Source organism: Lepisma saccharinum, chromosome 17 (assembly GCF_977018435.1).
Source record: "Lepisma saccharinum chromosome 17, izLepSacc3.1, whole genome shotgun sequence".
Lineage (NCBI taxonomy): Eukaryota > Metazoa > Arthropoda > Insecta > Zygentoma > Lepismatidae > Lepisma > Lepisma saccharinum.
In genome coordinates, this window is record NC_139245.1 from 44,436,257 (window position 1) to 44,463,193 (window position 26,937).

The window sequence follows — 26,937 nt, forward strand, 5'->3', positions numbered from 1 at the left end:
AGTGATACATTGTTTACATCTCACGCGGCGGCCATTAAACCTGCACTCGTGACCTAGAGGTCGCTTCTGATTGGTTATGCTACGAAAAATGCTAGCTCCGATTCTATCAAGTGAGAAACCCATGAAATATACCATGGCATAAATTCTAAGAAAAATGCTCTCGTCTAAAGCAGACCTTACTCTGGATAAAACCCTGTCACCCTTGCTTCAACTTACCTTCTACAATCCATCTCCCCTCCGCGCCCCAACCTGTCCGTATCCCGTAGTAGCCAATGGGGAACGGTTCGGGGTCCTTGAAGCTGAGGAAGGGGGAGTCCTGGCCGCCGAAGCCCACGCTGATGACGCCTTCGTCCCACCTGATCCAGAACCTCTTGTACTCGTCGTCCGTGAGGATGCCAGGGGTCTCCGCCGACGCCTTGTCGGGCTTCGTCCTGTTCTTGCGGATGGCGGACCTCGAGTTGTTCCAGCCCCCGATGAACACCTCGTACATGGGGTCGCTCTCCCCTGGGCTGGTGGTGAGCGCCAAATGGGCATCGTTCTTGGCTTTCACCTGGAAGTGGAGAGCGCCTGACGTCAAAGGCAGAAAGGTGTATTCGAGCTTGTCCTCCGTTTGCAATTCTGGAACGAGAGAGAACAATTATCTTTTCAGTACAGTGTTAAAATTATACTATTCCTAAACGACAAATATAAACACAGGGTTATTAAATTAGGCGGGTGGCAGAAGTTGCCAATAAAAGCAGGCAAGTTGTCTATCATGATTTTTTCTTGCGAAAAGAGTACTTCCGGTTCTTATAAATCCAGATATTTGGAAGAAAGAAAAAATAGATGTCGATAGAAATTTGCGGAAAGCTGTTGGTAGGGTATGGGTTTGTCACTGGATGGTTTTTAACAAGGGCCTCTCCCTTACTATCCACCTCTCTTTATTTCTATCTAAGTTCGCTTTTGTACAGTCACAGACACTGCCGGGTTGTAACTATTCCAGTGAAAGTCAATGTATTCATTACAACCCGGCAGTGTCCGTGACTGTACACTAACCAGCAATAAAAATGAAACACTTAGATCCTGAAATACTTGCATGTCTGCAAGGAGTTATGTGTGTTATATTACTCTTGGGCTATGAGGGGATTTTAATAGAAGATATTTACTGGCAAATTCTACCAGTATAACGCCATGCAGGGAAGAGTATATCAGGACCTAGGTGTTCCATTTCTATTGCTGGCGACACTGCGTTCCTAAGAACTGATTAAATAGATTATGGAACACATACACATGCCTATCCAAGGTCGAACTCCAGACCCCCTTGCACCAATATGCAAACTACTCTATTCTTGATTAGAGTACCCAACATTTTCAATAGGGTAAGGGAGGGGTTCAAAATTATCATAAATTTTAACATTCTACAACATTTTAGAAGGGGCCTCCACGACGGCGTCCCGTTGCGATTAAGGAGTCCCGGGTTCGATACCTGGTGGAAGCGCATATTCGTTCGGATCCTACTTTAAACTGTAGGTTCAGTCCCGATTAGTCTTAATGTGCATAAAGTGGGCTTAAAATCAATAAATCAATCACGTAAACAAGATTTTTGGAGGGTGCTGAACAAACATTTTGCGACAGGAACTACAAACAAGCTACATTAAATGAATCAACGAACCATGATGTCGGTACAACGGGGTGTGGGTTTGAGCCCTGCACAGCTCAGACCTACTTGTTCTTAGAACAAGGTGGAAAGGAGCAGAGAGTAAGCAGATAACAATGTTACCAGATGCACGAAGGCGAATCCCCGGTGCACGCATCGCCATATTTGTTGAAGCGTGGGGGACGGGGAGCGAAACCCACTCTGACGGCTTTTGTGTTGAATCATCGACTGGAACCTTCGCTCTCAGGCATTCGGGAGGCGTATCCCGTTTAATTCCAGACAATGTCTTTCGTCCGAGTCTTTAGAGGCAGACCGATTTAGCGAGAGCGGCCAAAGGTTCTCTTCTTCCATTCAAAACGGCTGCCGTTTACATTGGCACATCGAGGAATATTTGTATACAGTAGGTAGAGCTACGTATAGACCCATTGCTAATTCCGTCTATATTACAAAATATAGACACTATCACAACATGAAATATTATAATACCCCCATCAGGAATAAAATTACACAATGAATCTATCATAATAATAACGATAACAGCAACATATTAATAACATTAATAGCAATTGTGAAAATTACCTGATTACCACAAGGCCCATTAAAAACAAGTAAGTAATTTACAAATGACAGCCAACACGACCATATTATAACCCGTGGCTCGACAGCCCGACAAGCCTACCTAAACTCTGTACCAGCTAACTGTAGACCAGGCGAACGACAACAAGTCTCTGCGCAAGTAGCGACGCGAGACGGCTCCACCAATGAACAGTGAGAGAAACGGGATTGTGTAATGGGCGTCGGGAGTTACCTGATTTCCTCCTAAGCGTTGCAAACTTTTGAGGAGGATAACACCGAACGCACATGGCAAACGGACCGTATTTTTGTCTCCTGGTCCGTACGATTGGTTTAAGAATTTCTTAGGGAAATATTAGGGATAAAACTGCAACAGCAAATTTTCACAAGCCATGCATTTAGCGTACGGACTAAGGTCTGGACCGTACGTCCGTACATGTACGGTCAGGACCGTACGGTTGGCAACACTGCGCTATCACCACTCGATTTTTCTCATCCTCCTCTGCCGATATGCGCGGCCCTGCTCTACAGTTAGCTGGGACATGGTATAGAGGTGTGGAGATCTTCAACCGGCAATGGGGTGACGTGGGGTCAGCACGTCGAACCCCCAGCCGTTATAGGAGTTTTCCGAGACCGGGTTACGCTACTCACTCGTAGCTCCCCAATTTCCTCACGATGGTGGGTTGCCACAGGTCATATACACAGGCCGAGAACCCAGATTTAACCCAGGTGGATATTACCTCTAATTAAAAGAGCGAATACAACCTTAGTTTAGCCTCCCCGTAGTGGTAGCGTCGTCGCCTTGTAATCAAAGGGTCCCGGGTTCGATACCCGGTGGAGGCACATAGTGGTTCGGATCACACTTTAAACTGTAGGTCCAGTCCCGATTAGCCCTAATGTACATAAAGTGAACTTAAAACACCAAATCAAGAAAACAGACTTAGCCAGCTCCATTAACATCTCCTACTGATGAAACAGTCATTACTTGTGTTTTCTATTGTGTGCCACCCGTGACACCAAAAAACAATTAACTTCTCCTTTAACTATTACATTTCCCCTTCAACTCCCCTAGAATATTCAAAGGTCAATTACCTTCTACCTTAATTGATTTTTCATCATTCACAATTCACAGAAATAAAAATAAATTTCTTAATAAATGAAGACACAATTGTTCACTCATAGATATAAATCTTGGAAAGTATTCTAATGATATTTATGTTTTATCAACAGTGTTTACTTTCATAATTCATTACACAGACACTAAGAAAAATGTTGCTTAACTATCAGAATAGTTTTTTAATATGAAAAATGTAGTCTCCGCGTCCCACCCGTGAAGATGGAATGCTCCAAGGTATAACAATTAGATCAAGTTTTCCATGTTTGTGGACCATGGAAACTGATGTAGCTAGGGAATTTAAGGAAAGGTTGTTTTCATCCCAAAGCTACGGTAAGTGTGTTATACTTGAATTTTCGTATTTCAAAATTTGAGAGTCAGAATTTAAGCAAAGTAGGAATTTGCGGTAAGAATTGACAATATAGAGAAAGCCTGTAATTTTGTTAATTTTCGGTATACTAACTAATTTTGGCCTCCTAATCACTAATCTGTTGTAAAAAACCGAGGGTCACGTCTGGAAATTGTACATTTTGATGAAACATTGTTCGTTAGCCCCAAAAACCATCCACGGGTAGCCCCACAAACCATTGACGTTAGCCCCAAAAACCATCCTCAGGTAGCCCCACGAACCATTCGCACGAGGTTAGGTTAGGTTCCATTAGCACTCATTTCACCCCTAAATTCATCAAAAAATAGGGTTCCTACTAAAATTGAACATCATAAATCATTTTCTTGTAAAAAACGGCGTGGTTGGAAACAATGACAGGAAATTACATTTTCGTTCGTAAAACTACGCATATACACCTATATATATAAAAAAATTCAATCGGCTTTTTTCTAAGATTCCAGACGTGACCGCCGTTGTTTTACAACAGTTTCGTGAATAGGATGACAAAATTAGTTAGTATACCGAAAATTAACAAAATTGGAGACTTTCTCTATATTGTCAATTCGCTCCGAATTTGCTTATAATGATGGAAAAACAATAATTTTTCAATTATTAAAAATTTGAAAATGACAAAAGTAAATATTGCTTTTCCCAATTTAGTGTCACTGTGTAAGGTATATTGCAACATTCTATACAATTGATTAAGAAAAAGGGACGATATTTTCGATAATCTGATCCCCCTGCAGGCTGGTTTCAGGTCCAAGTACAGCATGATAGATAATGCTCTTGTCTTGAACACACCGATTCAAAGCAAATTGAGAAAGAGGGAAATTATACTGCTGTTTTGTTGATTTTGAAAATGCTTTTGACTATCAATAGGCAAATGCTATGGGGGAAGTTATGGCACATGGGGGCCTCGGCTACCGTGCTCAATACGCTTGTAGGTACGTATGTACAGAGGGGTCAAATTCTGTGTCAAATGTGGGCAGCACGAAAATACGGTCGTCGTCAAACATGGTTGCATTCTTTCACCATTACTATTTATTTTATTTATTAATGATATTGCTAGCTACGTGGGAGAAGTGAGTGCAGAAGCACCGGAACGAGAATCCGTAGTTTTCACGGTTCAACGGACATTGCTGTGTGCCGTATTGCAAAGTTCAGCGTACAGCTTTCATCCGTTGAATAAAAATTTGTATAAAATCGGTTTCGCTATGTGAATCGACAATGACAATGGATTTTAAGAACAGATGCAAACAGCCTCAAAATAAGACCAATATTGTATTTATAGGGCTACCCAATACTAAGAAAAAGTTGTTTCGCAAAATTGAAGAAAACTGTTCCTTTGACAAATATTGAAAACTTGAAAATTAAGAATTGTGTTTAAATCCTTTCTGCCTCCACTGTACTAAATTTCACAACGATCGGACAAACCGTTTTTGATTTACAGAATTTCGAAGATATCGATAGTTTGGAAAAAAAACTGCCCTTTTTTTGGTTCTCGCGACGATAATAAATATAAGACCTACTCGAAAAAAGTTTTGGTTGGCACAGATTAACGAAAAAGCTAAATTTTGATGTAACTTTTTTTTTATGTAGGTCTACTGGTTAATTTTTAATTGGAGTCCAAACTCCAGTATCTATAATTTTTAATCCGACAGTAGGCATCACGCTGAGTATGGCAGGGGAGTGGACAAGGCACATCGAGGGCAGAAAGAATGCCATCCATGTATGTACATTTAATAGGACCACATGCGAAAAGAAACTCACTAATCTCTGATACTGTGAGACACTTAATGCAATGATATCTAAGAACTATGGACAACTCGCTGCTGCATCCGTGTCAGCACGGAGAAAAGCTCAGTCATTATTTTTACAAGACTACTACAATTCCAACCAAAAGCATACGTATTACGTGAATTTGTGTATATATCCTGTTTAACGGAGCTTTGAGACGTAAGCGACACGTGGCTCTTGAAAACCAACCTTTAGAAGTAAATGCAAGTGTCGCTCGTCTCCTGGCCTGTCTCAGACCCTCAGTAATCCATTCAAGCGTTTCATCTGAAGCACGACAAAAATCTAAACATGTCACTTGCATGTTGCTCGGACTATAGCTACTGTTTTCTCAATGGTGTGTATCGTGCCGCTTCGGTGTGTTATTTTTGCATGCACGGTGAATGTTTTGCTTTATACTGAAGGAGACTCTGTCGCTTGTCATCTGTAACTTCAGTCTGAAAGCTCCTTAATTGGCACGCATCATGTAGCCTCGGTCTTGTTTGTGCATGCGTGGTGGATGTTTGCTTGGACTGAAGGGGCCCTTGTCACTTCAATGTGACACCCTCCACTGTCATGTGTTGCTTCGTTCTGAATGTTCTCTATACTTAACAATGTTGTTAGCTTCTTCAGAGATAATATCTAATTTAGCCTGTAAATCACAAGAGAACAAATTACAAGTACTCTTGATGGAAAAAGGCTGGCTTTTTGATAGAAGGTTCCTTTAATAATCATGAATAACCCCCTGGAGTGGAATAAAGTAATGATGTTGCCTGGTAATAAGAGGAGGTCTCAGGTTGAATCCTCTGTGGAGGCAGTGCGCTTCGGATCTCATTTCAAACTGAGTCCAGTCCAAACACCTTTAATAGATTACCTTTCGCCATTTGCGCCGTCCTATTTGCTTCTACTTCAGTTTCAGTGCCAGTGTTTTTCAACCGCCGCGTCGCAAATGATCCGTTGCACCCAGAGGTTGACGACTATTTTTTAAATCCAATTTTATATTTGACAGCAAGTCTATAGATAATTGAACTATGATTATGCCATACTTGATATATTAATATTAATTAAGGTTGCATATTAATTTTCATATAAACTTTAAAGATCAGAAATGTATTTATTAGTGAAATTGATGGGATCAGGGCATCGACATGTAAGAAATAAATTTACTGGGGTGTGGTGCACTGCAACAAGCAGCCAAAATACATCACTAGTTACTCCGTGACCAGGTTTAGCGGCCATTTAACCAAATTATACATGATGTACTGGAAAGCCAGAATACAAATATATATTTTACTGAACACAAAATTTAGTGTAAAGAGATTTGATACTAGATTTTGAAAAGGTAGAGCAGCACTCTTTTTTTTTGCTTCATATACATATTCGTATAACAAAATTCAAACATTGAAAATGATATACTATTAGGTTCCATTAAAAACAATAAAAAACTACTCTAGTTATGTGAATCTGTTTATACTACATAAGCCTATCGAAATTTGAAGATAACACTAGGAAAGAACCGCCCATTCAAAAAAGCCAGCTTTCTTGATAACTCTGTTTATGTCTAGCTACGAATTTCACATTGTAAATTGTATTTCATATTTAGAAATGAGTGTCTATTTAACAGTAGGGAGATAAACTAAAACCACGGAACAGGAAAAATACTGACAACTCCTGTATTTTCATTGATTTGAGAGACTTTCGTGAAAAGAGCCGAAAAAAACACAACCAAAAAAGACGCGGTTCAAAATACTTCAGGCTGTACAAAACAAGACTGAGGATTATTACTGCGGCAGACAGATATACTCCAAACGTTGATATTAGAGATGCTCTAGACGATTTCATGCGTCGAATCAAACTAAAGATCTGGGCACTTCAGCCAACCATTTCAATCAGACCATTAGTGAAATTGCAAAATCCATGGGCGACAAATGTAAGCTGCCAAGAATGGACGACTAATAAAAGAACATCTAAAACTATCTAGAACTGTTACATCTTATCCTCCATGGGAGGAAAAACAAGGAAATTCCATTAATACTAATTCTTTACATGGTAATTGTTATCAGGACTGTGATTGTTGCATTTACAAAGGTCATTTCATTCCATGGCAACATCATGTGTTTGTTGAATAACAGTGTCATAGTTTTCTGTTGCACATTGTTCGAATGTGTTGATGTTAGACGTTGCTAGGATGCATACTTATTTTGTTGTATTGACATAAATACACATACTTACGACGTGCTAAAATCAGCGGCAAATTAACACTGGACGGTGAAGGAGAATGAGCCTAAAAATTTTAATCCGAAATGTTTTCCCATACTGATATCGACGGTATTAGTTTCACATAAGAACAGTGCAGGTCGAATTATCAATTATTCGACAGCAATGTAAGTTTAATAGATATAATATGTATAGCTTATTTACTCTAGTTATACAAGGATTAATTATACATTAATTTCACAAATTATAATATTACACAATTATAATAAAATGTAAAATTGTTGCATACGTTAGGATTCGATGGGCAATGTCGTTTCATTCAAAATATGGAGAGAAAAATGGCTGCTTGGCATTGCAGTCATTTAGTTATGTGAACAATGGATTATCACTGTGGAAAAGTGAAAGATCCAAAGCAGTAAGAATCTGAAGTATTTACTGGGGTCGACATAGATTAGTTTATTGCTTGAGGGTCCTCTAATGTATTTCTCAAATCTAGTATCTCAATTGCGGAGGGTCGAGGAGGGATTTTAACATTAGGTTAAATATATTTAATTGTATTCCGTTGCAAATTTGGAAATTGAATTTTAGAATGGGGGGATTCAAACATTGAATGTTGAGGCTCCTTGTTTTTGTTTGTGGTGCACGTGGGTGTCTTCCGGTCGTGTCCGGGGACCTTAGCAAGGCGATCCTGCTATGGAATGGAGGGAGCTCTGCTCTCTCCCCTCACTTGAAACGCGGGTGGTAGCGGTGGACTTGCAAGGACGGTACAGCGATGCGTACGTGCTGTAGCGGGAAATTTAAATCGGGTCAAAATTTTAATTTAGATTTAAGGGCCCAAGTATCGGATCGTGCTGCATCTCAGGAATGCTCCACATTGCAATGGAATCCCTACACACGCCATCCAGGTTAATGATTATACATCGGAGTAGTTTACTTAGTATCAATCAAGACAATGCGGCTACGTGTAGTTTGTGTGTCTTGACACAGGAGAACGGTTAGTTCTACTCATTATAATCATTAAAATGGATAAAGTGTATTGTGAAGACGAGATCAAAGCAGAATAAGTTTTTCTTTTTCTAATTCTTAGTTTTGGCATCTGACGTAACCTGTTATTAGCATTAAGGATATTTTGCTTTCGATCTCATTCCGAAATCTCTAAAATTTAATTTAAAGTCTGCCCTGACTTGATAGGTGATGACACTTTTTAAAAGCAGTGCAGAAGCAGTACGTACGCACACATAGGAAAATGATGTGGGGGTCTTTCCCTCAGAGTTTTCACTATATTTGGGCCTGATTGTTTGTTCGTATTAATACTAAATTAATAAGTTTGTTTCCAAGTAATCTTAATACAGTGGCGGGAACTGTGGTGGGTTTTAGTTATACCTAAACTATCGAATTTGTAAATTATTATTGGCTTACAGAATCTACTTACATGCAATTAATTTCTATACAATGGCAAACATTTTACCATACAATATCCGAACAATGTGAAGTCTTTTCGTAAATTTATTATATTGTCTGTTATTAACGATTTTGATTTGTTACAGGATGCTTTGAAGGATTTTGTGCTGTATTCGGTTTAAAAAGTGTGGTGCATCTTGTCGCACAAAGTGCAAAATGGATATACAGAATTTTTTTTTGCGAAATGGTTATTGCAGAAACTGATATTTTCCAATAGGATTTGATGTTCAACTTTGCATACATTGATTCGAGTTTAAATTCAACTTTTTGACAAATATTTTTGTAGTATTAAAAAAGATACTGTTAAATTGACAGTAAAACCTTGGTAGTAATAATCTTGCAACTACTCATTAAGTGTTTACAAGAATTTTTCACAAGCTTCCTACGTAAAGAGTGTTAATATCATGTTTTTGCAGGAGCCGTGGCAACACTTCATTGGAACCATGAAGCAAACTAAAATAGGTAATTATTATTGGCTTACAGAATCTACTTACATGCAATTAATTTCTATACAATGGCAAACATTTTACCATACAATATCCGAACAATGTGAAATCTTTTCGTAAATTTATTATATTGTCTGTTATTAACGATTTTGATTTGTTACAGGATGCTTTGAAGGATTTTGTGCTGTATTCGGTTTAAAAAGTGTGGTGCATCTTGTCGCACAAAGTGCAAAATGGATATACAGAATTTTTTTTGCGAAATGGTTATTGCAGAAACTGATATTTTCCAATAGGATTTGATGTTCAACTTTGCATACATTGATTCGAGTTTAAATTCAACTTTTTGACAAATATTTTTGTAGTATTAAAAAAGATACTGTTAAATTGACAGTAAAACCTTTGTAGTAATAATCTTGCAACTACTCATTAAGTGTTTACAAGAATTTTTCACAAGCTTCCTACGTAAAGAGTGTTAATATCATGTTTTTGCAGGAGCCGTGGCAACACTTCATTGGAACCATGAAGCAAACTAAAATAGGTAAGTTTATGTTCTCAAGACTTTTCAATCGAAATTGAACGCATGTAACAAGAATATTCTAATATATGTTTTCTGTGATTTCTACAAAAATATATGATAGTGTAGACAAAAGAGTATATATTTTTGGCATTTATCTAATGAAATCTAGATTCTTTGAATGGCAGCATTTTGCGGCTGTCAAATTATTTGAGGGGGTACAAGGGGTGCAATTCCTATCAAATCAGAACTGTATCCCCTTCGAAATGTTGGTAGAACTGTGTCGCTTGTCGTCTGTAACTTTAGTCTGAAAGCTCCTTCTTTGGCACGCATCATGTAGCCTCGGTCTTGTTTGTGCAACGTGGTGGATGTTTGCTTAGACTGAAGGGGCCCTTGTCACTTCAATGTGACACCCTTTACTGTCATGTGTTGCTTCGTTCTGAATGTTCTCTATACTTAACAAGGTTGTTAGGTACTTCATCAGAGATTAATATCTAATTTAGCCTGTAAATCACAAGAGAACAAATTACAAGTACTGTTGATGGAAAAAGGCTGAATTTTTGATAGAAGGCTCCTTTTATAATCATGAATAACCTTTCTGGAGTGGAATAAAGTAATGCTATTGCCTTGTAATAAGAGGAGGTCTGCGGTTGAATCCTCTGTGGAGGCAGTGCGCTTCGGATCTCATTTCAAACCGTGAGTCCAGTCCACATATCTTTAATAGATTATTTTTCGCCATTTGCGCAGTCTTATTTGCTTCTACTTCAGTTTTAGTGCCAGTGTTTTTCAACCGCCGCATCGCAAACTATCCATTGCACCCAGGGTTTGACGACTATTTTATTTTAATCTAATTTTATATTTGACAGCAAGTCTATACATAATTGAACTATGATTATGCCATACTTGATATATTAATATTAATTAAGGTTGCATATTAATTTCAATATAATCTTTAAAGATCAGAAATGTATTTATGAGTGAAATTGTTGGGATCAGGGCACAGACATGTAAGAAATAAATTTACTAGGGTGTGGTGTCACAAAGGTTGAGAATAAATGCAGCAAGCAGCCAAAATATATCACTAGTTACTCCGTGACCAGGTTTAGCAGCCATTTAACCAAATTATACGTGATGTACTGGAAAGCCAGAATATAAATATATATTTTACTGAACACAAAATTTAGTGTAAAGAAATTTGATCTTAGATTTTCAAAAGGTGGAGCAGTATTTTCTTTTGTGCTTCATATACAGGGAGGTTATTTCAGTCGTTCACCGTCAGACCGTCGGCCGTCGAGCGCCTCCTTCATGCAACAGTTCCCGGCAAATTGACTTACAGGAAGTCCGTAACAGAAACCGCTTGCTTTGTAATGTTTCCACTTTTCACAATTACAGTTACAATTACAATTGAAATAAGCACGTACCTTGTCGCAAGGATGCTGGAAAAGGTGTATTCCCAAATACAAATATTCCTGGCACCTTATTTCTGACATCTAATCTTGGATTAGACATCGCTATTTTATCCTCAGTTTGACAGAAATGGAAGAGAGCATCCCGGCAAATAAAGCAAACCGAAAGCGTAAAATGATATTTAAAAGTAATAATAATGATGATCACTAACCTCCTGTGTTATAAGAGATGTTTCAACAGCAATACAACACGTTTCTTAGGTTCAAGAGATCCTGTCTCTCGTAATTGCCTGACCACTTTTCTGCAAGAATTCGTTTTCACGTAATTATCGTACATAAAAACTCTTTGTTCAAGACTATATTTGTTTAGCGGCATAACTAATGAATGAATAACAATTAACACACAATAAAGCACTAGCACTGAATAAATGAATAAAACAGTATAAAAAACACGCGTACGCGTAAACGCAAACAGAAGTGTGCATGAGGGTACGGTACACTCACTACGTCTGGTAGCCGACAGTGTTGCTAACCATTTTTCGGCAATGTCCCTACAACTGACCAAATGTCCCTACGCCAAGTAAAGCGACTAAAAAAAAACCACCTCATGAGCATGCAAAACAGAAGATAAAATATACACATTTACTTACCAAATCTTTCTGCTCGGTGCTTCCACAATTAATGAAGGAGCGAATTTACAATACAGGACCCCTCCCTGATTTTTGTAATATTTCGCATACTCACTAATTGAGGCCTCCTAATCACGAATTTGAGTTAAAATTTGGGGGTCACGTGTAGAAATTGCAAAATAAGTGAAATTGAGTGGTCCGCGATCGGCACGATTGCTCATTGTTTACTGGAAGATTTTGTGTTTCCAATACTTAAAAACTAAATATACATTCCTGATATTACTACGACCCCAAATTTTAACTATGTTTGCCTATCCTATCCTAACCTAACCTTACCTGAATGGTTCGTGGGGCTATTCGTCAAACGTTTGTGGGGCTACCTGTGCATGGTTTTTCGACCCCAAATTTTTAACTATGTTTGCCTTGCCTAACCTAACTTAACCTAAACTTACCGAGAATGGTCAGTGGGGCTATACGTGAATAGTTTTGGGTTAATTGTGATTACGAACCGATAAAAAAAATCTTATTTTCGTAGCACTTTAACGGCAAACGTTCATCATCGAAGATGCCATTTTCGTATTCTGAACTTTTACGATCGATGCACTATTACCAAACTTACCTGTAATCAAATCAGTCCACACTCCACATGTTCTTCTACATCGTGATTGTCGCTGTCACATGTAAGCACCTTCTTTCGGCAATATACCGAAATCCATAAGTTTATTAATTAGCCCACGGCCATCCTCCTGCACACTCCACCTAACAATCTGTACAACATTAACAACATTTTTACTGTTCTCTTCCGCCATTCTTACACGATCCATGCTCTCCAAGTATGAAATCAACAGTGTGGCAACGCTGTAGACATCGTAACTAATTGCGAACGTCGTCAATTGTTCATATCAACAAATATGGCTACCATACTTGTATACTGAGAATCATTGCGAGAATGAAAAAGCTTATTTTACAACTTATACACGTTAATGACCCAATTTTTTTTACCTCACCCCAACATGTTAACTTGAGATAAATCATCACGACTAATTATTTCGTGAGTATAAGACGTAGCATAGAAATTACAGAATGGTCCGGTATTGTAAATTCTTGCCTTAATGAATAATAAGAGTGTGCGGGACAGAATTTTTTGGGTCGGGACGAAAAAATTTGCTTTTCACTTAAAGTGATTGTTTTGGCATTTCTAGAATAAAAACTTACAATTTCCGATAAGTTACAGAAACTTACAATGCAGAAAACGTCGAAAATTAACGACTTCTTAAAGTGACCATTCGGTAGCTATTTCCCGACTGTTTGGGATCCCGAAAAGTCGGGAAGTCATTTCCCGAAGTCGGTATCGGGACGGGAATTTTTTTTCCCGATCCCGGTCCTGACTTTTCGGGATCCCGCACACCCCTAATGAATAACGTTGAGTCGTTTACTGTTGATTATGTTATTTGAAGTCATACATGCTGCTGCTGCCAAGAGAGTGATGTTGGTTGGTGATGCTGTATTTCCTTCAGTCTTAAACAATTCTGGTCCCATTTTATTTATCTTTTTATTTGTTTTTGTATCACTTAACATTGAAAATATTCTTTCCGTTTCCGCGTTAGAATGTGGCAATGTTAGCACTATTTTCGCGAGAGTGAAAATGTTTTCAAAAAATAACTTGCCTTGAAAGTTCTTGGTAACCGATAACATGTTTCAAAATTCTGATGGAGATTTGTTGGTTAGTTCTTTTTTCTCCTCCTCGCTAAAGTATCCAGATAAACTAATCCATTCATTCCAAACCGAGCACGAAGAAAGTGCAACTGACTGGCGAGTAAGCTTTGCACAATAAAATGTTGTTTTCCAAGATTGAAAAAAGTCCCTACGTTTTCCCTTATTTGGTAAAATCTGTCCCTACGCGGGCGAAATATAGTGAAAGTCCCTATGCGTAGGGACATGTCCCTACGGTTGGCATCACTGGCGACAGGTGTCGCGTTTGTTCAGTATGAAGCGCCTTCTCGCGGCTGACAACTCCCCCGACCCCCGATAAGCTGCCGGCGCTGTCGCGACAACTGAGGATAAAGTAGCGATGTCTAATCTAGGATTAGATGTCAGAAATAAGGTGCCAGAAATATTTGTATTTGGGAGGACACCTTTTCCAGCATCCTTGCGACAAGGTACGTGCTTATTTCAATTGTAATTGTAACTGTAATTGTGAAAAGTGGAAACATTACAAAGCAAGCGGTTTCTGTTACGGACTTCCTATAAGTCAATTTGCCGGGAACTGTTGCATGAAGGAGGCGCTCGACGGCCGACGGTCTGACGGTGAACGACTGAAATAACCTCCCTGTACATGTTCGGATAACAAAATTCAAACATTGAACATCATATACTAACTAACTAACTAACTAACTAACTCTCTAGCCTTCTTAAACCCGAAGGTTCATGGCTGCAGCAACACAGGCCTTCCATCTGTTCCTATCTTGAGCAAGTTCTATATACTCTTTTCCATCCCTACCGATTTCCTTTAGGTCCATCTCAACGTTGTCCCTCCATCTTCGTCTTGGCCTTCCTACAGGTCTCTTACCATCTGGTTTCCCAACAAGAATCCTGTAAACTCCTCTTTCCTCTCCCATTCGTGCCACATGTCCTGCCCACCTAAGTCTTCTTGATTTAATTATTCTAATAATATCTGGACATGAGTACAAATTATGTAGTTCTAAATTATGTAACCTTCTCCACTCACCTGTCTCCTCATCCCTTTTAGGTCCAAAGATTTTCCTAAGGATTTTATTTTCAAATACTCTCAATTTATGTTCCTCTTTCAATGTAAGGGACCAAGTTTCACACCCATATAATACTACAGGCAAAATTACTGTTTTGTATATTTTAACCTTTAGTTTCTTAGATATTAAACGAGAAGACAAAAGTTTATGAAGAGAGAAGTAACATGCATTTCCTGAATTAAGCCTACTTTTTATTTCCTCTTTAATATAATTTTCATTTGTTAATATTACTCCTAAGTATTTGAATTTGGAAACTGGTTCAAACGAGTTGTTATCAATAATTAGATTTTGATTATTACCTAACACTTGGTTTCGGCCTGTAAGCATATATTTAGTTTTCTCTTTGTTAACTTCCAAACCTATCTCTTTAGCAGTTTTGAAAAATATTTTAGCATTATTCTTAATTGTATTCACATCATCCCCCAGTAAGTCTACATCATCTGCATATGCTAACAACTGAGTCACACCATTTAATTTTAGTCCTTCTTTAGTTTCTTTTACCTTCCTTACAGCATATTCTAAGGCAAAATTAAAGAGCAATGGAGATAATGCATCTCCTTGTTTTAACCCATCATGAATTGTAAATTTGTCAGACATATTATTACCCACACGAATTTTACTTTCTGTTTCACTGGTGCATATTTTTATCATACTAACAAGCTTCTTAGGTATTCCAAACTCTACTAATATATTATATAATTTATCTCTTTTGACCGAATCATATGCTTTTTTGAAATCAATGAATAGCTGATGGACATTTTGATTATATTCCCACTTTTTTTCAAGTGTCTGTCTGATGTGAAAAATTTGATCTGTAGTTGATCTGTTACGTTTAAATCCACATTGATAATCACCTATAATTTCATTAGCATATGGGGTTAGTCTTGTTAAAATAATGTTAGACAATATTTTGTATGTTGTTGAGAGTAGAGAAATTCCACGGTAATTATTGCAGTTCATTTTATCACCTTTTTTAAACACAGGAACAATTATGGATTCTTTCCACTGTTGAGGGATTTCTTCTTTATTCCATATTAAACAAATTAATTTATGAATTTGACATATTAATGAATTTCCACCATATTTAATTAACTCAGCTGGTATTAAATCAATGCCAGGTGCTTTGTTATTCTTTAGCCTTTTAATAGCATCTTTAACTTCCGTCAAGTTAGGTTCTGGAACTAAAGGTTCTGCTGTGTGGACTTCATTTACTTCTGATTTATCTCCTACATGGACATTTAAAAGGTCATTAAAGTAGTTCTTCCATCTATTTAGAATATCGCATGGGTCAGCTAGAAAATCACCGTCTTTATCTTTTATCAAGTTTACTTTAGGTTGCCACCCCTTTCTAAATTCATTTACACCTTTATATAAATCTGATATTTTTATTTTTGCTGTTTGTTTCAATTTCGTCAATTTTGCTTTTCAAGTAATCTCTTTTTTTACTTCTAAACGTGCGGTTAACTTCTCGCTTTATTCTATTATAATTGCTTAGATTTGTATCATCCGAGTTATTTAACCATCTAAGTCTAGCCTGATTTCTTATTTCTATTAGATTATGACATTCATTATCAAACCACGGCTTACTTTTTCTTGGTTTATGGTATCCTATACTTTCTTTAGCTGCTGATTTTATTGCATTACGTATGTGCTCCCAATTCTTATTTACGTCTGTTTCATTTATATTTTCATCATCATTTAAATCCTGCAAAACATCAAATCTATTTGACAGTTTAATTTGGTAATCTTTCTTAATTCTTTCATCAACAAACTTTCCTGTATCAAATTTTATAACTTTTAGATTTTGTTGCTTATGATTTATCACTGAGAGTCTTTCTCTTAATTTAGCAATTACTAAATAATGGTCACTGGCACAGTCAGCACCTCTATGTGTACGAACGTCAATTATACTAGTATGCCTTCTCTTATCAATGAGAATATGATCTATCTGATTATGAGTTTTACCATCTGGAGAAGACCAGGTATATTTATGGATATCTTTATGTTTAAAAGTGGTACTTTTCACAATTAAATTCTTTGAGGTTGCAAAAGTAATCAATCTTATACCATTATCATTACTTAATTCATGAAGACTTTCTTTACCAATCGTGGGTTTAAATGTCTCTTCTTTGCCAATCTGTGCATTACAGTCACCTAACAGAATTTTCATATCATACTGAGAAAATTTATCAAAGACCTGTTCTAACTCTGTATAAAAATCATCTTTATTATTATCATCTTTATCTTCCGTTGGTGCATGTATGTTTATTAAAATAATTTTACACCACCTACCCTGTAAAACTGCATATGATATCCTATCATTAATAAATTCTACTGTTTTAAGAGCCGAGATAATTCTATTATTTATGAAAAAGCCTGTTCCAAAATTATGATTTTCAGTACCACCATAGAAAAAAGTATAATTTTTAGTTTTACAATTCCCTTCTCCTGGCCACCTAACTTCCTGGCCAGCTACTACATCTAATTTATACTTCACTATCTCATTAACTGTACACTGAAATGCCCCAGGCCGGTAAAGGCTCAGAACATTCCAGGTGCCTAATTTAATATCCTTATTCCTAATGAAGATCTTATCCTTAGTCCAGGGACCTCCCAAAGTAGTCCCCACCCGGAGATCCGAACGGGGGACTATTTTACCTCCGGAATATTTTACCTTGGGAACATCCATGGCCTTATATTTCTGTTTCTTGACATGTCTTTTTACAGTGCAGAGTTGTCAGCTCTACGCCTAACCCCCAATATGAATGGAGGAACTACTACACAAGACAAACACAAACATATTAGACAGCACAATTACTACACAAGACGAACACAAACACATCAGACAGCATAACTACTACACAATTAGGTTCTATTAAAAACACATACAAAACTACTCTAGTTATGTGAATCTGTTTATACTACATAAGCCTATCGAAATATGAAGATAACACTAGGAAAGAACCTCCCATTCAAAAAAGCCAGCTTTCTTGAAAACACTGTTTATGTCTAACTACGAATCTCCTATTGTAAATTGTATTTTATATTTAGAAATTAGTGTATTTAACAGTAGCGAGATAAACGAAATCCACGGAACAGGAAAAATACTGGCAACTCTTGTATTTTCATTGATTTGAGAGACTTTGGTGAAAAGAGCCGAAAAAAGCACAACCAAAAAAGACGCGGTTCAAAATACTTCAGGCTGTACAAAACAAGACTGAGGATTATTACTGCGGCAGACAGATATACTCCAAACGTTGATATTAGAGATGCTCTAGACGATTTCATGCGTCGAATCAAACTAAAGATCTGGGCACTTCAGCCAACCATTTCAATCAGACCATTAGTGAAATTGCAAAATCCATGGGCGACAAATGTAAGCTGCCAAGAATGGACGACTAATAAAAGAACATCTAAAACTATCTAGAACTGTTACATCTTATCCTCCATGGGAGGAAAAACAAGGAAATTCCATTAATACTAATTCTTTACATGGTAATTGTTATCAGGACTGTGATTGTTGCATTTACAAAGGTCATTTCATTCCATGGCAACATCATGTGTTTGTTGAATAACAGTGTCATAGTTTTCTGTTGCACATTGTTCGAATGTGTTGATGTTAGACGTTGCTAGGATGCATACTTATTTTGTTGTATTGACATAAATACACATACTTACGACGTGCTAAAATCAGCGGCAAATTAACACTGGACGGTGAAGGAGAATGAGCCTAAAAATTTTAATCCGAAATGTTTTCCCATACTGATATCGACGGTATTAGTTTCACATAAGAACAGTGCAGGTCGAATTATCAATTATTCGACAGCAATGTAAGTTTAATAGATATAATATGTATAGCTTATTTACTCTAGTTATACAAGGATTAATTATACATTAATTTCACAAATTATAATATTACACAATTATAATAAAATGTAAAATTGTTGCATACGTTAGGATTCGATGGGCAATGTCGTTTCATTCAAAATATGGAGAGAAAAATGGCTGCTTGGCATTGCAGTCATTTAGTTATGTGAACAATGGATTATCACTGTGGAAAAGTGAAAGATCCAAAGCAGTAAGAATCTGAAGTATTTACTGGGGTCGACATAGATTAGTTTATTGCTTGAGGGTCCTCTAATGTATTTCTCAAATCTAGTATCTCAATTGCGGAGGGTCGAGGAGGGATTTTAACATTAGGTTAAATATATTTAATTGTATTCCGTTGCAAATTTGGAAATTGAATTTTAGAATGGGGGGATTCAAACATTGAATGTTGAGGCTCCTTGTTTTTGTTTGTGGTGCACGTGGGTGTCTTCCGGTCGTGTCCGGGGACCTTAGCAAGGCGATCCTGCTATGGAATGGAGGGAGCTCTGCTCTCTCCCCTCACTTGAAACGCGGGTGGTAGCGGTGGACTTGCAAGGACGGTACAGCGATGCGTACGTGCTGTAGCGGGAAATTTAAATCGGGTCAAAATTTTAATTTAGATTTAAGGGCCCAAGTATCGGATCGTGCTGCATCTCAGGAATGCTCCACATTGCAATGGAATCCCTACACACGCCATCCAGGTTAATGATTATACATCGGAGTAGTTTACTTAGTATCAATCAAGACAATGCGGCTACGTGTAGTTTGTGTGTCTTGACACAGGAGAACGGTTAGTTCTACTCATTATAATCATTAAAATGGATAAAGTGTATTGTGAAGACGAGATCAAAGCAGAATAAGTTTTTCTTTTTCTAATTCTTAGTTTTGGCATCTGACGTAACCTGTTATTAGCATTAAGGATATTTTGCTTTCGATCTCATTCCGAAATCTCTAAAATTTAATTTAAAGTCTGCCCTGACTTGATAGGTGATGACACTTTTTAAAAGCAGTGCAGAAGCAGTACGTACGCACACATAGGAAAATGATGTGGGGGTCTTTCCCTCAGAGTTTTCACTATATTTGGGCCTGATTGTTTGTTCGTATTAATACTAAATTAATAAGTTTGTTTCCAAGTAATCTTAATACAGTGGCGGGAACTGTGGTGGGTTTTAGTTATACCTAAACTATCGAATTTGTAAATTATTATTGGCTTACAGAATCTACTTACATGCAATTAATTTCTATACAATGGCAAACATTTTACCATACAATATCCGAACAATGTGAAGTCTTTTCGTAAATTTATTATATTGTCTGTTATTAACGATTTTGATTTGTTACAGGATGCTTTGAAGGATTTTGTGCTGTATTCGGTTTAAAAAGTGTGGTGCATCTTGTCGCACAAAGTGCAAAATGGATATACAGAATTTTTTTTTGCGAAATGGTTATTGCAGAAACTGATATTTTCCAATAGGATTTGATGTTCAACTTTGCATACATTGATTCGAGTTTAAATTCAACTTTTTGACAAATATTTTTGTAGTATTAAAAAAGATACTGTTAAATTGACAGTAAAACCTTTGTAGTAATAATCTTGCAACTACTCATTAAGTGTTTACAAGAATTTTTCACAAGCTTCCTACGTAAAGAGTGTTAATATCATGTTTTTGCAGGAGCCGTGGCAACACTTCATTGGAACCATGAAGCAAACTAAAATAGGTAAGTTTATGTTCTCAAGACTTTTCAATCGAAATTGAACGCATGTAACAAGAATATTCTAATATATGTTTTCTGTGATTTCTACAAAAATATATGATAGTGTAGACAAAAGAGTATATATTTTTGGCATTTATCTAATGAAATCTAGATTCTTTGAATGGCAGCATTTTGCGGCTGTCAAATTATTTGAGGGGGTACAAGGGGTGCAATTCCTATCAAATCAGAACTGTATCCCCTTCGAAATGTTGGTAGAACTGTGTCGCTTGTCGTCTGTAACTTTAGTCTGAAAGCTCCTTCTTTGGCACGCATCATGTAGCCTCGGTCTTGTTTGTGCAACGTGGTGGATGTTTGCTTAGACTGAAGGGGCCCTTGTCACTTCAATGTGACACCCTTTACTGTCATGTGTTGCTTCGTTCTGAATGTTCTCTATACTTAACAAGGTTGTTAGGTACTTCATCAGAGATTAATATCTAATTTAGCCTGTAAATCACAAGAGAACAAATTACAAGTACTGTTGATGGAAAAAGGCTGAATTTTTGATAGAAGGCTCCTTTTATAATCATGAATAACCTTTCTGGAGTGGAATAAAGTAATGCTATTGCCTTGTAATAAGAGGAGGTCTGCGGTTGAATCCTCTGTGGAGGCAGTGCGCTTCGGATCTCATTTCAAACCGTGAGTCCAGTCCACATATCTTTAATAGATTATTTTTCGCCATTTGCGCAGTCTTATTTGCTTCTACTTCAGTTTTAGTGCCAGTGTTTTTCAACCGCCGCATCGCAAACTATCCATTGCACCCAGGGTTTGACGACTATTTTATTTTAATCTAATTTTATATTTGACAGCAAGTCTATACATAATTGAACTATGATTATGCCATACTTGATATATTAATATTAATTAAGGTTGCATATTAATTTCAATATAATCTTTAAAGATCAGAAATGTATTTATGAGTGAAATTGTTGGGATCAGGGCACAGACATGTAAGAAATAAATTTACTAGGGTGTGGTGTCACAAAGGTTGAGAATAAATGCAGCAAGCAGCCAAAATATATCACTAGTTACTCCGTGACCAGGTTTAGCAGCCATTTAACCAAATTATACGTGATGTACTGGAAAGCCAGAATATAAATATATATTTTACTGAACACAAAATTTAGTGTAAAGAAATTTGATCTTAGATTTTCAAAAGGTGGAGCAGTATTTTCTTTTGTGCTTCATATACATGTTCGGATAACAAAATTCAAACATTGAAAATCATATACTATTAGGTTCTATTAAAAACACATACAAAACTACTCTAGTTATGTGAATCTGTTTATACTACATAAGCCTATCGAAATATGAAGATAACACTAGGAAAGAACCTCCCATTCAAAAAAGCCAGCTTTCTTGAAAACACTGTTTATGTCTAACTACGAATCTCCTATTGTAAATTGTATTTTATATTTAGAAATTAGTGTATTTAACAGTAGCGAGATAAACGAAATCCACGGAACAGGAAAAATACTGGCAACTCTTGTATTTTCATTGATTTGAGAGACTTTGGTGAAAAGAGCCGAAAAAAGCACAACCAAAAAAGACGCGGTTCAAAATACTTCAGGCTGTACAAAACAAGACTGAGGATTATTACTGCGGCAGACAGATATACTCCAAACGTTGATATTAGAGATGCTCTAGACGATTTCATGCGTCGAATCAAACTAAAGATCTGGGCACTTCAGCCAACCATTTCAATCAGACCATTAGTGAAATTGCAAAATCCATGGGCGACAAATGTAAGCTGCCAAGAATGGACGACTAATAAAAGAACATCTAAAACTATCTAGAACTGTTACATCTTATCCTCCATGGGAGGAAAAACAAGGAAATTCCATTAATACTAATTCTTTACATGGTAATTGTTATCAGGACTGTGATTGTTGCATTTACAAAGGTCATTTCATTCCATGGCAACATCATGTGTTTGTTGAATAACAGTGTCATAGTTTTCTGTTGCACATTGTTCGAATGTGTTGATGTTAGACGTTGCTAGGATGCATACTTATTTTGTTGTATTGACATAAATACACATACTTACGACGTGCTAAAATCAGCGGCAAATTAACACTGGACGGTGAAGGAGAATGAGCCTAAAAATTTTAATCCGAAATGTTTTCCCATACTGATATCGACGGTATTAGTTTCACATAAGAACAGTGCAGGTCGAATTATCAATTATTCGACAGCAATGTAAGTTTAATAGATATAATATGTATAGCTTATTTACTCTAGTTATACAAGGATTAATTATACATTAATTTCACAAATTATAATATTACACAATTATAATAAAATGTAAAATTGTTGCATACGTTAGGATTCGATGGGCAATGTCGTTTCATTCAAAATATGGAGAGAAAAATGGCTGCTTGGCATTGCAGTCATTTAGTTATGTGAACAATGGATTATCACTGTGGAAAAGTGAAAGATCCAAAGCAGTAAGAATCTGAAGTATTTACTGGGGTCGACATAGATTAGTTTATTGCTTGAGGGTCCTCTAATGTATTTCTCAAATCTAGTATCTCAATTGCGGAGGGTCGAGGAGGGATTTTAACATTAGGTTAAATATATTTAATTGTATTCCGTTGCAAATTTGGAAATTGAATTTTAGAATGGGGGGATTCAAACATTGAATGTTGAGGCTCCTTGTTTTTGTTTGTGGTGCACGTGGGTGTCTTCCGGTCGTGTCCGGGGACCTTAGCAAGGCGATCCTGCTATGGAATGGAGGGAGCTCTGCTCTCTCCCCTCACTTGAAACGCGGGTGGTAGCGGTGGACTTGCAAGGACGGTACAGCGATGCGTACGTGCTGTAGCGGGAAATTTAAATCGGGTCAAAATTTTAATTTAGATTTAAGGGCCCAAGTATCGGATCGTGCTGCATCTCAGGAATGCTCCACATTGCAATGGAATCCCTACACACGCCATCCAGGTTAATGATTATACATCGGAGTAGTTTACTTAGTATCAATCAAGACAATGCGGCTACGTGTAGTTTGTGTGTCTTGACACAGGAGAACGGTTAGTTCTACTCATTATAATCATTAAAATGGATAAAGTGTATTGTGAAGACGAGATCAAAGCAGAATAAGTTTTTCTTTTTCTAATTCTTAGTTTTGGCATCTGACGTAACCTGTTATTAGCATTAAGGATATTTTGCTTTCGATCTCATTCCGAAATCTCTAAAATTTAATTTAAAGTCTGCCCTGACTTGATAGGTGATGACACTTTTTAAAAGCAGTGCAGAAGCAGTACGTACGCACACATAGGAAAATGATGTGGGGGTCTTTCCCTCAGAGTTTTCACTATATTTGGGCCTGATTGTTTGTTCGTATTAATACTAAATTAATAAGTTTGTTTCCAAGTAATCTTAATACAGTGGCGGGAACTGTGGTGGGTTTTAGTTATACCTAAACTATCGAATTTGTAAATTATTATTGGCTTACAGAATCTACTTACATGCAATTAATTTCTATACAATGGCAAACATTTTACCATACAATATCCGAACAATGTGAAGTCTTTTCGTAAATTTATTATATTGTCTGTTATTAACGATTTTGATTTGTTACAGGATGCTTTGAAGGATTTTGTGCTGTATTCGGTTTAAAAAGTGTGGTGCATCTTGTCGCACAAAGTGCAAAATGGATATACAGAATTTTTTTTTGCGAAATGGTTATTGCAGAAACTGATATTTTCCAATAGGATTTGATGTTCAACTTTGCATACATTGATTCGAGTTTAAATTCAACTTTTTGACAAATATTTTTGTAGTATTAAAAAAGATACTGTTAAATTGACAGTAAAACCTTTGTAGTAATAATCTTGCAACTACTCATTAAGTGTTTACAAGAATTTTTCACAAGCTTCCTACGTAAAGAGTGTTAATATCATGTTTTTGCAGGAGCCGTGGCAACACTTCATTGGAACCATGAAGCAAACTAAAATAGGTAAGTTTATGTTCTCAAGACTTTTCAATCGAAATTGAACGCATGTAACAAGAATATTCTAATATATGTTTTCTGTGATTTCTACAAAAATATATGATAGTGTAGACAAAAGAGTATATATTTTTGGCATTTATCTAATGAAATCTAGATTCTTTGAATGGCAGCATTTTGCGGCTGTCAAATTATTTGAGGGGGTACAAGGGGTGCAATTCCTATCAAATCAGAACTGTATCCCCTTCGAAATGTTGGTAGAACTGTGTCGCTTGTCGTCTGTAACTTTAGTCTGAAAGCTCCTTCTTTGGCACGCATCATGTAGCCTCGGTCTTGTTTGTGCAACGTGGTGGATGTTTGCTTAGACTGAAGGGGCCCTTGTCACTTCAATGTGACACCCTTTACTGTCATGTGTTGCTTCGTTCTGAATGTTCTCTATACTTAACAAGGTTGTTAGGTACTTCATCAGAGATTAATATCTAATTTAGCCTGTAAATCACAAGAGAACAAATTACAAGTACTGTTGATGGAAAAAGGCTGAATTTTTGATAGAAGGCTCCTTTTATAATCATGAATAACCTTTCTGGAGTGGAATAAAGTAATGCTATTGCCTTGTAATAAGAGGAGGTCTGCGGTTGAATCCTCTGTGGAGGCAGTGCGCTTCGGATCTCATTTCAAACCGTGAGTCCAGTCCACATATCTTTAATAGATTATTTTTCGCCATTTGCGCAGTCTTATTTGCTTCTACTTCAGTTTTAGTGCCAGTGTTTTTCAACCGCCGCATCGCAAACTATCCATTGCACCCAGGGTTTGACGACTATTTTATTTTAATCTAATTTTATATTTGACAGCAAGTCTATACATAATTGAACTATGATTATGCCATACTTGATATATTAATATTAATTAAGGTTGCATATTAATTTCAATATAATCTTTAAAGATCAGAAATGTATTTATGAGTGAAATTGTTGGGATCAGGGCACAGACATGTAAGAAATAAATTTACTAGGGTGTGGTGTCACAAAGGTTGAGAATAAATGCAGCAAGCAGCCAAAATATATCACTAGTTACTCCGTGACCAGGTTTAGCAGCCATTTAACCAAATTATACGTGATGTACTGGAAAGCCAGAATATAAATATATATTTTACTGAACACAAAATTTAGTGTAAAGAAATTTGATCTTAGATTTTCAAAAGGTGGAGCAGTATTTTCTTTTGTGCTTCATATACATGTTCGGATAACAAAATTCAAACATTGAAAATCATATACTATTAGGTTCTATTAAAAACACATACAAAACTACTCTAGTTATGTGAATCTGTTTATACTACATAAGCCTATCGAAATATGAAGATAACACTAGGAAAGAACCTCCCATTCAAAAAAGCCAGCTTTCTTGAAAACACTGTTTATGTCTAACTACGAATCTCCTATTGTAAATTGTATTTTATATTTAGAAATTAGTGTATTTAACAGTAGCGAGATAAACGAAATCCACGGAACAGGAAAAATACTGGCAACTCTTGTATTTTCATTGATTTGAGAGACTTTGGTGAAAAGAGCCGAAAAAAGCACAACCAAAAAAGACGCGGTTCAAAATACTTCAGGCTGTACAAAACAAGACTGAGGATTATTACTGCGGCAGACAGATATACTCCAAACGTTGATATTAGAGATGCTCTAGACGATTTCTTGCGTCGAATCAAACTTAAGATCTGGGCACTTCAGCCAACCATTTCAATCAGACCATTTGTGAAATTGCAAAATCCATGGGCCACAAATGTAAGCTGCCTAGAATGGACGACTAATAAAAGAACATCTAAAACTATCTAGAAGTGTTATATCTTATCCTCCATGGGAGGAAAAACAAGGAAATTCCATTAATACTAATTCTTTACATGGTAATTATTATCAGGACTGCGATTGTTGCATTTACAAAGGTCATTTCATTCCATGGCAACATCATGTGTTTGTTGAATAACAGTGTCATAGTTTTCTGTTGCACATTGTTCGAATGTGTTGATGTTAGACGTTGCTAGGATGCATACTTATTTTGTTGTATTGACATAAATACACATACTTACGACGTGCTAAAATCAGCGGCAAATTAACACTGGACGGTGAAGGAGAATGAGCCTAAAAATTTTAATCCGAAATGTTTTCCCATACTGATATCGACGGTATTAGTTTCACATAAGAACAGTGCAGGTCGAATTATCAATTATTCGACAGCAATGTAAGTTTAATAGATATAATATGTATAGCTTATTTACTCTAGTTATACAAGGATTAATTATACATTAATTTCACAAATTATAATATTACACAATTATAATAAAATGTAAAATTGTTGCATACGTTAGGATTCGATGGGCAATGACGTTTCATTCAAAATATGGAGAGAAAAATGGCTGCTTGGCATTGCAGTCATTTAGTTATGTG

At 36.7% G+C, this 26,937-nt stretch overlaps 1 protein-coding gene across 2 annotated transcripts in view; it reads right to left on the reverse strand.

Moving 5' to 3' along the window:
• Positions 1-26,937, reverse strand: part of LOC146001711 (uncharacterized) — a 95,776-nt gene that overhangs the window by 36,124 nt on the left and 32,715 nt on the right. For both annotated transcript variants that reach the window (XM_083139376.1, XM_083139375.1), the window contains exon 2: positions 217-618. In XM_083139376.1, coding sequence (XP_082995502.1) covers positions 217-618 — 402 coding nt within the window. The remainder of the gene's footprint in view (positions 1-216; positions 619-26,937) is intronic.